This window comes from Amblyraja radiata, chromosome 16 (assembly GCF_010909765.2).
Source record: "Amblyraja radiata isolate CabotCenter1 chromosome 16, sAmbRad1.1.pri, whole genome shotgun sequence".
Lineage (NCBI taxonomy): Eukaryota > Metazoa > Chordata > Chondrichthyes > Rajiformes > Rajidae > Amblyraja > Amblyraja radiata.
The window spans coordinates 6,766,882-6,784,625 of record NC_045971.1 but is presented as its reverse complement, the minus strand read 5'-3'; the positions used below and the strand labels follow the sequence as shown (position 1 = coordinate 6,784,625).

The following is a 17,744-nucleotide window of genomic DNA, read 5'->3' as shown; positions in this document are numbered from 1 at the left end:
GAACTCAAAAGGTTTTGACCCGGCCTCTCCCTCCGCTTTTGCCTCCTTGAAGCTGCGCTGGGAGGAAATGGTATGGAGAGAAGGCAGGGATGGGATACTGAGTTGGATGATCAGCCATGATCATATTGAATGGCGGTGCAGGCTCGAAGGCCCGAGTCTGTTGGCCTGGCCTAGCCTGACCTGCCCAACATGGCGGCGCCGGCGGGCCACTTGATGCCACCTAGACGCCCTCCCCAACATGGCGCCTCTTGTCTGCCGCACAGTCACGTGGAGGATCCCTCCAACCGCGGGCCAACACGGAGTCACGTGGGGGACCTCCCCAACATGGCGGCGCTGGCGGGGCACATGATATCACGTGAACGCCCTCCCCAACATGGCGCCTCAGGGATTGTTTATTTAAAGTCACGTGGTGGTGGGGAGAGGGGGACAAACACTCGCAAGCTAACCGCACATGCGCTGTAGAAGTGCAAGTCATGGTGGCATCCGTCGCCCACCCTGGAGGGGAGGGGGTGGCGCCCGGCCGGTCCCTAGTCCCCGACAATCGGTGCGTTGGGTGCGCAAGCGACTGCGCTGCACTCATTAGACATCCACTGTAAAGACGTGGGCCAAGTGGGAGTCGAACATGTCCCTTCCCAACACACATATGTGTGTAAAGGCAGCTGAGAGCCGAGGTGATGATGCCGGCCGCCGGCGCCTGGGGCCTAGGCCGCTTGCCGCATAGCAACAGGTCCCGCCCCTCGGTGCGGGGCCGGATGTTGTGAGGTGGCGGGCGGCGAGTGGGCAGGCGGCGCGTCAGTCAGGCTGGCGGATGACGCGTAAGTGGGCGGGTCCAGCCGGAAGCGGAAGCGGCGGCTGCTGCTGAGGAGGAGCCGCTTCCTGCTCCTTTATTTAGTCTCCAGTCGCACACGTTGGAGTTCGCCAGCAACCGGCGGCCCGAGTCACAACACAACATAACATAACAAAACAAGGCGGGCCCAGGCTGCCAGTGCGGCAGAGTGACCGTGAAGTCCAAGCAGACACGCCCAGCCTCGGGCCTAGCCGCCCACTGCAGGAGCCGGGCCGAGTGAAGGCCGCCCGGGGACAAAAGCCGCCCGCCGCGCTGCTACAAGGAGGGGAAGGAGCAAGGAGTAGACACAGAGAGAGAGGAACACAAGCAGGGAGTGGCCGGCCGCCTGAGACTAGTTCCTTTGTGCCTTGAGGAGAGAGCGGAGCCTGTGGGCGGCCGGTGGGTGCCCGCCCTCCGCTCTAACCCGCAATTAGCCCGCTGGTCGTGGGTGGGAAGATGCACCCCCTGAAGAAGTACTTCACCGAGGGGCTCATCCAGTTCACCATCCTGCTGAGCCTGATGGGGGTCCGGGTGGACGTGGACACTTACCTGAACGCTCAGCTGCCTCCACTGCGGGAGATCATCCTGGGCCAGAGCTCGGCTTACACCCAGACCCAGTTTCACAACTGGAGGAACACGCTGGGCGGCTACGACCTTCACCCCAAGAGTGTGGACCTAGACTACTACTTCACGGCGCGGAGGCTGCTCAACGACGTGAGGGGCCTGGACCGGCTGCTGGTGCCCAGCACCGAGCTCAGCGCCTGGCTGGTGCACAGTGGCAGCAGCCGGGAGGCGGACGGCTCGGTGCCCGCCTCGCAGCCCAGTTTGCCCTTGGACAACACGAGCGGAGTGAACGAGGGAGCGGTCGCGGAGAACAGCGACAGGGCCAATGGCTCATCCGAGCAAGTGGAGGAAAGTCTGGGAGCTGTCGGGTTGCCAATGAGCAGCGAATTGACCAAGGAGGTATTTCAACACTTCTGTGCTGAGTCTGAGCCGTTTTGAACAAATCGAGCCTTCCACAAAACGTGCTCGCAATCACACTTGCACCGTTTAATATACAGAGCAGAACTGTACATGTTCCCATCCATCTTGCTTACTGTGTGCAGCAACTAATCTGGACTCTAGAGCCGCGAGAGATCCTAGCTTGTTGCAGCATAATGTCATACAACACAAAAACTGGTTCTTTCGCCCAACACCTCGGTCGAGATGCCCCATTTGCCCACAGTAGGCCCCTACTCTGTACCTGTTCAAGTGTCTTTTAAATAGTATTGTACCTGCCTCAAATATGTTCTCTGGCAGCTCATTCCATATAGCCATCACCATCCATACACCTATGTCCTCTGATTCTTAATTTCCCCCGTACTCTGAGGGAAAAATACCGTACCCTGATATGAAAGTGTATTAGTTTGCTACCAGTTGATCGGGTGGCGAGTGACGCCGTTTAAAGGAACGGACTTGTCAAACAATAGCTGCCAAATGGCTTGCAACAAGTGAAAAGCCATCATTGATAAAAATAGCCTAATCTGGGTTGGAAATCCAGCCATTTCAGACCTCAGGTTGAGAGATTGGTCTGCAGTAGAGAGACTGAAATGGATGATCAAGAGACTAGCACAGTATAGAGATTGAGTGGAGGGCATGGGAAATTGAGAACAAAATGATGATTTCAGTTTAACCTCTTTGCTGGGCCTGGTGTCAAATGGGAGGCTACGTTAGCAGGCTAGCCCATGGGCATAGGGAACGGGCCAGCCTCTGATCCGGCTGTTCATTGATCATATGAGATGGCTTTTTGGATTATGTAAGTTGCTGATGCGCATTGAGAAAACTGCAGATATTGATAACTTGCAGATGTGCCTGTTATCAATATTTTGATTTATCCACAATCAGTACCCCATTCCTGTCTTCTCCCCTTATCCCTTGATTCCGCTAGCTCTAAGAGCTCTATCTAACTCTTTTGAATGCATCCAGTGAATTGGCCTCCACTGCCTTCTGAGGCAGAGAATTCCACAAATTCACAACTCTCTGTGTGAAAAAGTTTCTCCTCATCTCAGTTCCAAATGACCTACCCCATATTCTTAAACTGTGGCCCCTGGTTCTGGACTCACCCAACATCGGGAACATGTTTCCTGCATCTATTGTGTCCAATCGCTTAAATTTAATATATTTCTATCAGATCCCCTCTCCTAAATTCCAGTGAATACAAGCCCATTCTTTCATCATATGACAGTCCTGCCATCCTGGGAGTTAACCTTGTAAACCTACGCTGTACTTCCTCAAATTAGGAGACCAAAACTGCACACAATACTCTAGGTGTGGTCTCACAAGGGCCCTGTACAACTGCAGAAGGACCTCTTTGCTCCTATACTCAACTCTTCTTGTTATGAAAGCCAACATGCTATTAGCTTTTTTCACTGCCTGCTGTACCTGCATGTTTAGTTTCAGTGACTGATGTACAAGGACCCCCAGATCTTCTTGTACTTTCCCTTTCCTAATCTGACATCATCCAGATAATAATCTGTCTTCCCATTCTCACCACGAAAGTGGATAACCACACATTTATCCCCATTATACTGCATCAGCCCAAGTCACCCTGCATCCTCATAGCATCCTCTTCACAGTTCACATTGCCACCCAGCTTTGTGTCATCTGCAAATTTACTAATGTTACTTTTAATTCCTTCATCTAAATCATTAATGTATCTTGTAAATAGTTGTGGTCCCAGCAACGAGCCTTGCAGCACCCCACTAGTCAATGCCTGCCATTCTGAAAGGGACCCGTTAATCCCTACTCTTTGTTTCCTGTCTGCCAACCAATTTTCTATCCATGTCAATACCCTACCCATGTGCTCTAATTTTGCCCATTAATCTGTGTGGGGCCTTATCAAAGGCTTTCTGAAAGTCCAGGTACTCTACATCCACTGACTTTCCCTTGTCCATTTACCTTGTTACATCCTTAAAGAATCCCAGAAGATTTGCAAGCATGATTTCCCCTTCGTATATCCATGCTGACTCGGACCGATCCTGTTACTGTTGTCCAAATGTGCTGCTATTACACCTTTAATAATCGACTCCAGCATCTTCCCCACCACCGATGTCAGGCTAACTGGTCTATAATTCCCTGCTTTCTCTCTCCCTTCTTTCTTAAAAAGTGGGATAACATTAGCTACCCTCTAATCCACAGGAACTGATCCAGAATCTATAGAACATTGGAAAATGAATGAATCTTAAACTCATTCATTCATTCAAAATGATCACCAAAGCGCCCACTATTTCTAGGGCCGCCACCTTGTGTACCCCTGGGATGCAGACCATCAGGCCCTGGGGATTTATCAGCCTTCAGTCCTATCAGTCTAGCCAACACCATTTCCTGACTAATGTGAATTTCATTCAGTTCCTCCATCACCATAGGTCCTCTGTCTCCAAGTACATCTATCTGGGAGATTGTTTGTGTCTTCCTTGGTGAAGACAGCACCAAAGTACATGTTCAACTTGTCTGCCATTTCCTTGTTCCCCATAATCAATTCTCCAGTTTCTGTCTTCAAAGGACCTACATTTGTCTTAACATTTCTTTCCCTCTTCACATACCTAAATAAGCTTTTCCTATCCTCCTTTATATTCTTGACTATCTTACCTTCATACTTCATCTTTTCTTCCTGTATTGCCTTTTTAGTTACCTTCTGTTGATCTTTAAAAGTTACCCAATGCTCTGGCTTCCATCTCATCTTTGCTATGTTATAAGTCTTCTCTTTTATTTTTACACTGTCCTTGACTTCTCGTGTCAGCCACGGTCGCCTATTACTCCCCTTAGAATCTTTCTTCCTCTTTGGAATGACCCGATCCTGCACTTTCTGTATTATTCCCAGAAATATCTGCCATTGTTGTTCCACCATCATCCCCGCTCGGGTCCCTTTCCAGTCAACTTTGGCCAGCTCCTCCCTCATGCCTCTCTATTCCCCTTTGTTCAACTGCAATACTGAAACTTCTGATTTTACCTTCTCCCTCTCAAATTGCAGATTAAAATTTATCATATTATGGTCACTACCTCCTAATGAGTCCTTCACCTTGAGTTCCCTTATCAAATCCAGTTCATTACACAGTGTGACAATTTTGGATTACTGTTTGAATCAGTGACGTTCATTAAATTCTCATTGGGTTGTAACTTTAACAATTCCCTGATTATATTTAAAATTAAATGTGGTCTTCTGTACAAGTAGTCATGGTAGAATGTAATATTGATAAGTATGTTTTAAGTTGACACCAGCGTCAATTGGCTAGTTCCTCCTTAATCTCTCTGGCTTCTATCTGCAATAATTTAAAAGGAATATGAGATATGTTTCTGCAGAGCGTGGGTCTCTTGTGCCTGTTATACAATGAGCCTCATATTTCAAGTCCTCCCGAGATCATTGTCAAATGGAGGTCATTTATTTGCTTCTCCACATGAAAGGGGAAGGATGTAGGAAGATATGGAAAACTGAAACTACAGGGTTGATGTGCCCATTAAATCTATCAGGCTCTTCTGGAAGCAACTTTCACTTGCTCTATGGGTTCTGGCATAATTCCACCAGAGCAAACATTTAAGTTTCACCATCAAGACTCAGAATGTTCTGATGTAACAGACCTGCCTACTCTGCTCTCATTCCCAGAACTGAAACCTGCTCTTGCGCATTCTCCTCTTAACTTTCACTTCTCCAATCCTATTCCTGCAGTGCAGTCTTTGCTCCTCCCTACTAATCTACAAATAACCTAAAAGCCTTGTCCTTTTGGTGAAAGCTCTCCCTTCCCCCACACCAAAGGAAAACCCTCCAACCCTTTAGCATCCTGTCAGTTTGGTGGGTTTCCGATGAGTAGGAATCCCATGCTGGAAGCACAGCATCTGCCATAGGTGGAGTTTGAGGGTAACGATGACCTTCTGTGGAAGATCTCTTTCTGCTTCTGTTGGAAAGGACGTTGTGTGAACAATCTCGGCTCAGGACTTTTCCACGGGGGGCTTTGAGGATGTCCTGGAAACATTCCCTCTGCCTTGCTGAAAGTTCCTTGCAGTGATGGAGCTCCAAGTAGCCTGCTTGCCTTGGGGTCTGGTCACAGGCGAGTGTAGATGTCATTTGCACTGATGGCAAGTGATGATCAGTGCCCCAGCCTCTTCGTGTCACAGATATATTCTTGGGATAGAATGACAATATTTTTCCTATCCTGTCAGTAGTAGATGTGTATAAAGTAGTTATCCTTTCAGCCCTGGTCATTGATATTCAGTACTTCATGCTTTCTCCCCATGTGCCCTTGGCCCTAATTAGTGGACTATGTGGGACATTTTGCAGGTCCTTGCCCAGTATTTAGGGCTTGCTACTGTGAATTGATAATTCCGGAGCATACATTAAGAGCTAGTCCATAAAGCTAGTGCTAGATTTGAGGATGACATTTGATGAGTCGGTGGAACCTTAGATGTGACGGATCTCCTCTAACATCCGTGCCCTTGCCAACCGACCTGTTGCACACTTAGACCACACCACTTCACTATTTCCAAGCCCCCTCCTCTGCATCATTCTGGGGAATCCATTTACCCTTTAACTCTCGGACTTTCTTGTGTTCATGTTAAATTCTATTGTGTTCTTTTTATTCGTGCGGCTGTTTGGTAACTCAAATCTCACTGTACTAATTGGTGCATGTGACAATAAATGTAACTTGAACCAATGCCACAATGCCATCTTGGGATTGAAACTATAGATCTCCTTGAACTTATTCAACGTTGAGACAGGTACATGCATTGGACAGGTTTGGAGGGATATGGGGCAAACACAGGCTGGTGGGACTAGAAACATAGAAAACAGATGCAGGAGTAGGCCATTCGGCCCTTCGAGCCTGCACCGCCATTCAATATGATCATGGCTGATTATCCAACTCGGTATCCTGTGCCTGCCTTCTCTCCATACCCCCTGATCCCTTTAGCCACAAGGGCCACATCTAACTCCCTCTTAAATATAGCCAATGAACTGGCCTCAACTACTTTCTGTGGCAGAGAATTCCACAGATTCACCACTCTCTGTGTGAAATTTTTTTTTCTCATCTTGGTCCTAAAAGACTTCCTCCTTATCCTTAAAGTGTGGACTATTGTGGATGGGGCATGTTAGCCAGTGTGGGCAAGTTCAAGATTCAAGAGAGTTTATTGTCAAGTTGGGCCGGAGGGCCTGTTTCCACACTGTAAGACTCTATGACTTGGTATCTCCTACTTTTCCTGGAAATTCACCCACCCCTGAATCATTTTTGCTGTTGTTGCCTGTTTACCCATTCTGTTCCTGCCATGGCATGTTGCAAGGCTAAAGGTGCTATAAATAATCGTGTTATTTCCACACTGGACTTCACAAAGGAATGTAACGCGCTTTGAATTCCAGTCAAACTTCTCACAGCAGCTGTGCTGGTCATGAGTAGAGACCGACGGCAGTCAGACAGCGTGGCTGGACTTACCGACGCTCAAGTGACGTTGGGTATGGCTGCTGGACAGCACTGCATCAGGTTCAATTATATATTTAAAAAAAAACATCTTCCCTAATGCCCTGTTTAAGAAAGAACTGCAGATGCTGGAAAAATCGAAGGTAGACAAAAATGCTGGGGGAACGCAGCAGGTGAGCGAACTCAGAAGGAATAGACGCTAGACTCGCACGCTAGAGGCAGGAAACATGTTCCCGATGTTGGGGGAATCCAGAACCAGGGGCCACAAAATAAGGAGTAATCCCATTTACAACGGAGACGAGGAAACACTTTTTCTCACAGAGAGTGGTGAGTCTGTGGAATTCTCTGCCTCAGAGGGCGGTGGAGGCAGGTTCTCTGGATGCTTTCAAGAGAGAGCTAGATAGGGCTCTTAAAGATAGCGGAGTCAGGGGCCACAGTTTAAGAATAAGGAGTAAGCCATTTAGAACGGAGGGCCGAATGGCCTACTCCTGCACCTATTGTCTATTGTGAGCGAACTCAGAAGGAATATGCGACGTTTCCCTAATGTCCTCGTCGCTCCCCTCACATTTCCAGGCTATCTGTAACCTCGCCCAGTCCTGCTTTTCTCCAAACAGGACACAAAGTGCCTGAGTAACTCAGCAGGTCAGGCATTGTCTCTGGAGAACATGGATAGATGACATTTTGGGTCAAGACCTGCTTCACCCAAAAAGTTCATAAGTTATAGGAACAGAAAGTAGGCCATTTGACCCATCGAGTCTTCTCCGCCATTCAATCATGGCTGATCTATCTTTTCTTCAACCCCATTCTCCTGCCTTCTCCCCATAACCCCTGGTACCCTTACTAATCAATCACCTATCCATTTTCTCCAGAGATGCTGCCTGACCTGTGGAGTTCTTCCCCCATTTAGTGTTCTCTGTATACTTTCAAGAGAGAGCTAGATAGGGCTCTTAAAGATAGCGGAGTCGGGGGATATGGGGAGAAGTCAGGAACGGGGTACTGATTGTGGATGATCAGCCATGATCACATTGAATGGCTCGAAGGGCTGAATGGCGTACTCCTGCTCCTATTGTGCCCTTTTGTGCATCAACTGACATCTGCAAATCTTTGTTTCTGCTTTTCATTTATCCATTGCACCTCGTAATGGAGGGGGGCTGTGTCCAGATTGCATTGAAGCCTCCACCATTTACTTGAGGGGACATGGTCAAAAATTGTTTCATCGAGAAGGGAGTAGGCGCCTGGAACTTGCTGCCTGAAAGAGTGATGCTAAAGCACTTTTTTCATCTTTAAAAAGTAAAGTACCTGGATGTGTGTATGGAGAAATGTGACTGAAGGGGCTGCGAATCGAATGTTGCAAGATTACATTGGGCTGAGTATCTTCTTCTTTTAGCCCACAGCGATATCATGGACCAAATGTCCTGAGGCATAAGTTTAGAACTTTCTCTAGTTCTGGCTTCTTGAACTTCCCGATTTGTTCCCCAGTTTAGCACCTGTGTCCTCATCCCTCAGCTGCTTAGATTTTGAACTCTGGAGTTCTTTATCTGAATATCTTCACTTTTCCACCATTTACAGTATTCCTTGAAACAACTTGTGTATTTCAGCCTCTACTTGGTCACCTTGTGTGGTTTAGTGTCATTATTTGATGGTACTCCTGCGAAATATCGTGGGTGGCATTGCTGTTTTAATGATGCTACATCAGTGCTGGGTAGGAACACATGATTAACACTGTTCATCTGACTTTGCAAAGGGTTGCAATGTACAGTGAAGTGCGGAGTTCTCTTGGTTTGTGGACCTCCTAAAACCATGGAAGATTGACACAAAACGATGGACTAACTCAGCGGGACAGGCAGCATCTCTGGAGAGAAGGAATGGGTGACGTTTCGGGCCGAGACCCTTCTTCAGACTGAGAAGTCAGGGGAAAGGGTGTAGAGATATGGAAGGGTAAGGTGTGAAAATGAAAGTTAAACTAGACTGATGATAAAGAAATGTAGAATGGTTCATTTTTAGCTGTGTGGAAGGTGACAAGGAGGCATACAATCGGTAATATTAATCAGAAGGACAGTAAAACTAGTTGTCGGACTAAGGTGGGAGAGAAAGGGAATATCAATAGGATTTCTTTTGCTGGAAGAGCATGAACTTGGGGCGACACAGTGGCAGAACGGCAGTGTTGCTGCCGAACTGCTAGACACCTGGGTTGGTGCTTTCAGGGCATGTAAACTTGGAGATGTGGAACCTATTCAGCTCAAGCTTCAGTTCCAGATGTCTGAAGAAGGGTCTCGATCCGAACCGTCACCCATTCCTTCTCTCCAGCAATGCTACCTGTCTCACTGAGTTACTCCAGCATTTTGTATCTACCCTCTATTCAGCTCAGGTTTATGTTGGTTGGACTATGTACAGGAGTACAATCCTTAATCCATAATTGTTTCCCCTTTATCAAGTAGGACTATCCAGTACAAAACTCTCATCTCTTCTGCCAGATATGTCAGACTCCTTGAAATTACCACATCACTAATTTCTCTCTAAAGAAATCTTTTGGGTCCCCTTGTGTGTCTTGGTTTCTGATTATACTTTGTGGGATTCTTTTGTTGCACAGGAAGTAGTGATGCATTTGTTCTGATTTTGATGCAGTACTGCCACCCAGATCAGTCTCCTCCCCAGCCTCAATGGGAAGTTGCACTGAGTGCTGTGTCTCGTTGTTACTTAAATAACTGGAGGTTAGGGAGGAGACGAGTCAGTTCCATAATTAATTCTATCGTAACAAGTCAGGTTTATTTGTTCATAAATTCTAGGAGCAAAATTAGGTCATTTGGCCCATCAAGTCTACTCTGCCATTCAATCATGGCAGAGCTATCTTTCCCCCTCAACCCGCCTTCTCCCCATAACCCCTGACATCCTTGTTTATACCGATGACAAACTCAAAATGCTGAAGTAACTTGCTCGGATATCACCTCGGGAGTGTTACAGAGAGTTGTGAGTCTGTGGAACTCACACAGAGTTGTGAGTCTGTGGAATTCTCTGCCTCAGAGGGCGGTGGAGGCCGGTTCTCTGGATGCTTTCAAGAGAGAGCTAGATGGGGCTCTTAAAGATAGCGGAGTCGGGATATGGGGAGAAGGCAGGAACGGGGTACTGATTGTGGATGATCAGCCATGATCACATTGAATGGTGGTGCTGGCTCGAAGGGTCGAATGGCCTACTCCTGCACCTATTGTCTATTGCCTATAATCAAGAATCTATCAATCTCCACTGTAAAAATATCTATTGACTTGACTCCCACTGTTGTCTGTGGCAAAGAATTGCACAGATTCACCACCCTCTGACTAAAGAAATTCCTCTTCGTCTCCTTTCGAAAGGTACGTCATTTTATTCTGAGGCTGCCCCCTCGGGTCCTAAACTCTCCCACTAGTGGAAACATCATCTCCACATCCACTCTATCCGGGCCTTTCACTATTGATAGTGTGATGCTTGTTAATGCAAGAGCCGGGCAGCTGCAGCCTTGGCAGTGGATTTGTGTATAACATTGGATGCACAAGGAGGATGTAGATATTAATGACGGCCCTCTAAATGCTCTGTTCACTGATCAACATGAGATGCTGTTGGCTCCCCTCAACACTCCCACTCCAATCTCCACAAACATGGAATTATTGCGCATTACTACTTGGGTCTGTAATCTTTATGAAAGAGACAACATCAGCTCGGGGTCTTGCCCTCTGTGTAGGAAGCATATATTGAGTATTGCGGGATTTGCCAGTAATATACCTTCTATTTTATTAATTGCTGTACATGAATTAAAAAACCCCACATTTATCCATGACAAGTGGTAATTTGGGGAGAGAACATTTTTCGCATAAGGCACTGTTCTTTGAAAGAACATTTCATAGGAGCAGAATTAGGCCATTCAGCCCATCGACTACCACGCCATTCAATCATGGCTGGTCTATCTTTCCCTCTCAACCCCATTCTCCTGTCTTCTCCCCATTACCCTTACTAATCAAGTATCTGTCAATCCTTGCCCTAAAAATACCCAGGGATAGTTGTGTAGGAAGGAATTGCAGATGCTGGTTTAAACCAAACATAGACACAAAAAGCTGGAGTAACTCAGCGGGACAGGCAGCACCTCTGGGGAGAAAGAATGGGTGACGTTTAGGGTCTGAAGAAGGGTCTCGACTGGAAACACCACCCATTCCTTCTCTCCAGAGAGTTACTCCAGCTTTTTGTCCACCCAGGGATAGTTGTCGCTGGGACTCGTGGTGTTAATGCTGATGGTTCCTCGCTTGCTGTGGTTGGAAACATTTGTGTCCGGGTGCTGATTATAAATCAACTATTTACAGGGCAAAAAAGTAAAAATTCACTCCTTGAAACGCACAACTGAAAAACTGCAGATGCATACAACATTAAGTTTATCTGTGGAAAGAGTTAATGTTTCAAGTAGAAGACAACTAACTACCTTAGCACGGGGAGGAAATTAGTGGAAATAATTGAAGGTTTAGTTCCCTGGTATGTGTTGCGTAAGGGCTTTGTGATCGAGCTGGTTGGGATTTCTCCAAATGTTTAGCTGTTTTGAAACCATAGAGTTCAGGCATCTGTCAGTCAAGTTGTTTTTACCCCTCAAAGATTACTGTATATCGCCGTCAACATTTTGTTCCTAGACTGATTAAAAATAACTGTTCCAGTATCGCGTGGTGAAAGCTCATGCTGGCTTGTCAGTAACTCCATCTGGAGCAGGTCTATTTCTGTCGCCAGGATTTTGGGGGGGATTTCCATACCCAACTACTGTCCATGTCTGTAGCTGTGCCGAGAATGGAGGAACAAGGAGTAAACAAACAGTCCTTGGTATCAGCTCTGCTGTTTGTTGTCATGGCTGATCTCATTTTGACCTCTGGCTGAATTTCCTGGCTGTTTCCTCAATCTTAGACTTTCCCTATAGATCAGTCCATCAGGGACACAAAACGTTGGAGTGACTCAGCGGCGCAGGCAGGTTGAGACCCCCCCTTCAGACTAGGGGGAAGAGGGAATGATGCACGAGGGTTTCTTCATGTGAAATGTGGAGGTGGTTCATGGACCTTTGTGAGCTACAGTAGCTGCACACTGTCCCACTTGTGTTAACAGCACTCCTGTTCAATGCAGTGTTGATCCACATTTTGCCTCTCTCGCCGTTGTAGAACACATTTGTCTCTATGGGTACTGATCGTAAATACAAATACATTTTTCACAGGGCAAAAAAAAAATCGCTGTTGAAAATACAAAACTAAAAAAAATGCAGCTGTTTAAATGATTGAGTGAATCTGTGGAAAGGGTTAACGTTTCAGGCTGACGACACTTCTTCACCGAAGGAGAGAAATAAGTTGCAGGGAGGGAAGGATAAGGTGGCGTATCTCTGATTTGGCAAGATTGGAGCTGTCCTGAGGATGTACTATAAATGAGGTCATGTGGTTGCTCGGTAAAAGACTAATTCTGAGGAAGAGTATTTGATCTAAGATATTAACACCATTATCTTTCCACAAATGCTGCCTGACCTGCTGATGGTGTGGCACGTGGTTTTAAAGATTTCTACAATCCTCTTCAATTGTTTTGGATTGAGTGCGGTAGACTGCAGCTGGGATAGGTGGAAGATCGGGTGTTATTACTAGAGGTTACTTTGGGCTTAAACCATAATGGTGTAGGAGATAGAGAAAGGTCAGATGGGATGAAGAATTAGTGGCAGGTAACAGGATACCTCCTTTCTTCCCCCGCAGACATCAGTCTGAAGTATGGTACCAACCCAAAACATCGTCTGCCTGTTCTCTCCATAGATGCTACCTCACCTGCTGAGTTTCTCCAGCACTTTTTCCCCCTATTTTCCATTGTTGCTCTTTACACAGAAGCTGTTTGACCAGCTGAGCATTTTGTTTTTATCACAGCAACATCCCACCTGACCCAACCAATCTATGCTGATGTTTATGTTCCACTTGAGCCTCCTTCATCTTAACTCTGCTAAATCTATTTATGCAATTTTGCAACAGGTACAGCTTTCTAAATAGTGGCTCTGTAATCTGCTTGGCTTTGGTAAAAGACCTTAATTGGAGCAGTGGGGGCCACATCTGGTGCACCCTGTCCCCACACACCCGCAAGTACTGACACCAAGTGTTTGACCAAATGATTTTATGGCCAAATGATCTCCTCCTCTGCCCACTTCCGTACAATCCCATCAACCCTATTTATTTCTAGGGAAATTATAATGCCATGAAGATCGAGTTGTCTAAAGTTGATTTGCAAAATATAAGATTAGATATGGGTTAGTAGATAAACAGTGGCAGATATTCAAACAATGGATGTAGAACACTCAGCAGAAATGTCTACTGTTCAGATAGATGGAAAGGAGGCCCAATCTGTGGAGGCTGAGGATAATATTAAATTGAAATATGACTCGTGCTATGTGGCGAAGGCTTTGAAGTAAGTTGGAGAACTGTTTTTAACTTCAACACACTTACAGCTCATAAGAAAAGAGATTGATTTTGAGAGAACTTGCATGTAATATCAGATAGCAAGTTTTTGTGAATATAATGAGGAAATAACTCAAAAATGCTGAATATAATCAAACTTAATTAATGTAGTTTCATGGAAGTGAGTTGTATATGATAAATGTTCTCAACTCTTTGAGAGTGATAGAGGAAATCTGTAGATGTGCAATTCAATTTACAAAAGACGACAGGCAAGGTGCATTTTGTCTTCTCTTCTTAAAATGGCCTTCTAGGATTGTTTTTCCCTTATTATCTATCTGTTCCAATGCTGAGAAAGTTGTAAGATCCAGTGGTGAAAGTCTGCAGTCTAATCACTGCTAAACAGAACAGCTGTGGCAAGTGTCGATCTTCCACTGGCTGAGTACAAACACGTCACTGCAGCCTGGCCCTGGGTGCGACTTGGCTCCAGGTGTGGCTGGAAAATCACTTGAGAACAAAATGAAAGAGCTTGCTCCAAGGCAGCTGTTTCAAAGGGAGGTTAAGGACAGCCGTGTTTGTTGAGCAACAAGGGATTACACCTGTTGGTTTATAAATAATAGACATAAAATGCTGGAATAACTGTAGGTCAGGCAGCATCTGTGAAGGATGTGGATAGATGACGTTTCGGGTCAGGACCCTTCAGTGATTGCCAGGTGGGGGGGTCGGTTCAAGGGAGAGCAAGTGACTGGTATCCAATGTATGCGGCCCACCCTGATAGCCCTTCATGGTAATCGCAGGTGGATGACATTTGGCCATGTAGGTCTGCTCTACTGACGTCACCTCCACCTTCCTGGAATGGGATCCACATTCCTTATTTCTGTTGGAATCCGGACATCTGCATCAACCTTGAAAATATTCAACAACTGAACATCTGCAGCCCTTTGAGGTAGAGAATTGAAGATGAAAAAATCATAATCTTTAGAGTAAAGAAATTGCTCTTTATCTAAGCCACCAATGCGTCGTAATTTGATCTGTGCCTCGTGGTTCAATGCTCCGTAACTTGGGATATATTTTTCAAGGTGTGGATAATGTTGTTAATGCCAGAGTTTGATTTCCTTAAGAGGATGGGGGTTAGGCTGACTTGAATGACTGCAGTTATTCTGATTATGGTTCTAACAAAATACTCTTGGGTAGGTAGGTAGGTCCAAGATGGCAGTATATTTCCAAGTCAGCATGGTGTGTGGCATAGAGAGGCCAAATGTTCACAATGCTGGTCATAAGGGTTAATGTACCCATTGGTCTTGGATTATTGTCACGTGCACTGAGTTACAGTGAAAGCCTTTGTTTGCATGCCATCCCAGCAAATTATACCATACACTAGTACAGTCAAACCATACAGGTACAACAGGTGAGGGTTTCCTGTAACTGCATGTTAATTTCCAATTTTTATCATACAGTTGCTGCCATAGCGCCAAAGATCCGGGTTCGATTCTGACTATGGGTGCTGTCTGTACGGTGTTTGTACGTTCTTCAGGTGACTGTGGGTATTCCCCGGGTGCTCTGGTTTCTACCCACACTCCAAAGACTCTATACTTTTATGTATTTGTCTTGTTGCTTTTTTTTAGTATGGCTGTATGGTAAATCAAATATCACTGTACTTTAAGGATAAGGGGGAAATCCTTTAGGACCGAGATGAGAAAAACATTTTTCACACAGAGTGGTGAATCTCTGGAACTCTCTGCCACAGAAGGTAGTTGAGGCCAGTTCAATGGCTATATTTAAGAGGGAGTTAGATGTGGCTAAAGGGATCAGGGAGAGAAGGCAGGTACGGGATACTGAGTTGGATGATCAGCCATGGTCATATTGAATGGCGGTGCAGGCTCGAAGGGCCGAATGGCCTACTCCTGCACCTATTTTCTATGTTTCTATGTACCTTGATTGATAAAAAGACCTTTGAACCATTGAAAGATGTACAAGTTTGTAGGTAAAGATTGTAAATTGTCCTTGGTGTGTAGAATTGTGCTAGTATATGGGGATTGCTGATTGTGCAGACTCGGTGGGCCAAAGAGCCGGTTTCCACGCTGTATCTTTGTAACAGGTCCGATATAACCAAACTTTCAACATTTCAATATTCTCCTTTTCCTATCTCACATTGTGGATAATTTCACATTTCTTTATTTAGTTTTAATTTTCTACTCCATTGGCAATAGTTGTATATTTTCTGCAGCCTCTTATGCGTGTTCCTGCTTTATTTTCCTATCTAGCTTTTTAATCTTTAGCCAGCTTTGATAATGAACCAAATCAATAATATTTTGCAAATGGTTTAGACCAAGTACTGATATTAATGGCACCATACTTATCTGAAATTGATATTTCATCCTTTCTGTTTTGTCTGTTAACCAGACCTTGGTCCATGTTAATGTTATACTAAATCGCATAAGCTCCCAGTTGGTGCTTCAGCCTTGTGCGGCATCTTACAGCATGTCGTCTCAAAGTCAAATGTCTTACATTCAGTGACTACTTTGTATCCTGTGGACTTTAACCTTAAAATTGAGATTTGTCAAATATTTCGCTTTTTTATTAACTCTTATCTTTTTCTCCTTGCAGTGAATGTAATTTTGATTTTTGATTTTTATTAGCTGGACAGAGTGCAGAGAAGATTTATGAGAATGTGGCCAGGACTCGCGAGTCTGAGCTACTGGAAGAGGTTGGGTAGACTAGGATTTTATTCCATGGCGTGCATGAGGATGAGCGGTGATCTCATAGAAGTGTATAAAGTCAGGAGTCTTTTACCCAGAGTAGCGGAATCAAGAACCAGAAGGCATGGGTTTAGGGTGAAAGGGGAAAGATTTAATAGGAAACAGAGGGGCAACTTTATCTGCCAAGGGTGGTGGGTATTTGGCACAAGCTGCCAGAGGAGGTAGTTGGGGCAGGCACTACCACAGCATTGATAAGACATTTGGCGGGTACATGGATAGGAAAGGTTTAGAGGGCAGTTAGGACCAACGTAGATGGGGGCACCTTGGTCAGCATGGACGAGTTCAGATTCAGATTCAATTTTAATTGTCATTGTCAGTGTACAGTACAGAGACAACGAAATGCATTGGGTTGAGTTGGGCCGAAGGGCCTGTTTCCGTGCTGCATGACTCTGATTATCTGCTCTCTCACTGATTGATCCAGTATAAGATTGAGTCATTTTCTACCTACTCCAAAATCTGTGTTTCTTTCATCTTTTTGGACACTTTGCACTATATGGGGAGACGGCAGGCACGGGTTATTGATAGGGGACGATTAGCCATGATCACAATGAATGGCGGTGCTGGCTCGAAGGGCCGAATGGCCTCCTCCTGCACCTATTTCTATGTTTCTCTATTGCCATTCATAACAGCATATGTGTTGATGGTTTTGATGATACTCAATTGCATCAGTCACCTTTTGCCTTTCACGCCATAACATATCCCAAGAGCTGTGCATCTTGCAAATATTTCTCCTGGAATGTCTCCTTTGACATTCCTGTCAAATGTTAAGAAACTTTGCATTTCCCTACCATGTGCCACCCATATTTCACTGAAAGTGTTAAACTTGCAATTATACCTTCATTTACACCAAACTGCATATGGATGATTCTACACCAGTGGGGAAAGCATTGCTTGTTTACATTCATCCCTGCTGGGCTACACGATGAGAGTCTGGGTTTTATGGGTTTGTTGACCCTATAAATAAACTCTTACTCAAAATCATGCCCTGCATCCTAATTGTATGAAACATACGATCTGTCAACCTAGCATGTGATTGGATCTGAGACGGTCCATGTGCCTGTGAGATGACTGAATACTTACTGACTTCAAGCGGTGGTGTTTATTTATCCTTTAAAATGGCCATTGTATCGTGCTGCAGTGTGAGCAGGAGGGGGGGAGGGGATTGATCAGCAAAGAAGTAGAAGAAATAAAAATGTATGGCAATTAATCCCATCCCCCTCTGCCCCTCCCCCCCTCTGCCTCCCTCTCTCCCCCCCGTCTCCCCCCCCCCCCCCTCTCTCCCCCTGTGTTTTTGGGGAGTGGTTCG

At 45.6% G+C, this 17,744-nt stretch overlaps 1 protein-coding gene across 3 annotated transcripts in view; it reads left to right on the top strand.

Moving 5' to 3' along the window:
* The first annotated feature begins 463 nt into the window (after positions 1-463).
* The window catches only part of nfe2l1 (nuclear factor, erythroid 2 like 1), a 35,602-nt gene continuing 18,321 nt past the window's right edge, over positions 464-17,744 (top strand). Inside the window, exon 1 of one of the 3 annotated variants that reach the window (XM_033034976.1) lies at positions 464-1,789. In XM_033034976.1, the coding sequence (XP_032890867.1) occupies positions 1,283-1,789 (507 nt within the window). In that variant the 5' untranslated portion in view covers positions 464-1,282. The remainder of the gene's footprint in view (positions 1,790-17,744) is intronic. The other 2 variants (XM_033034975.1, XM_033034977.1) reach the window with 2 other exon arrangements.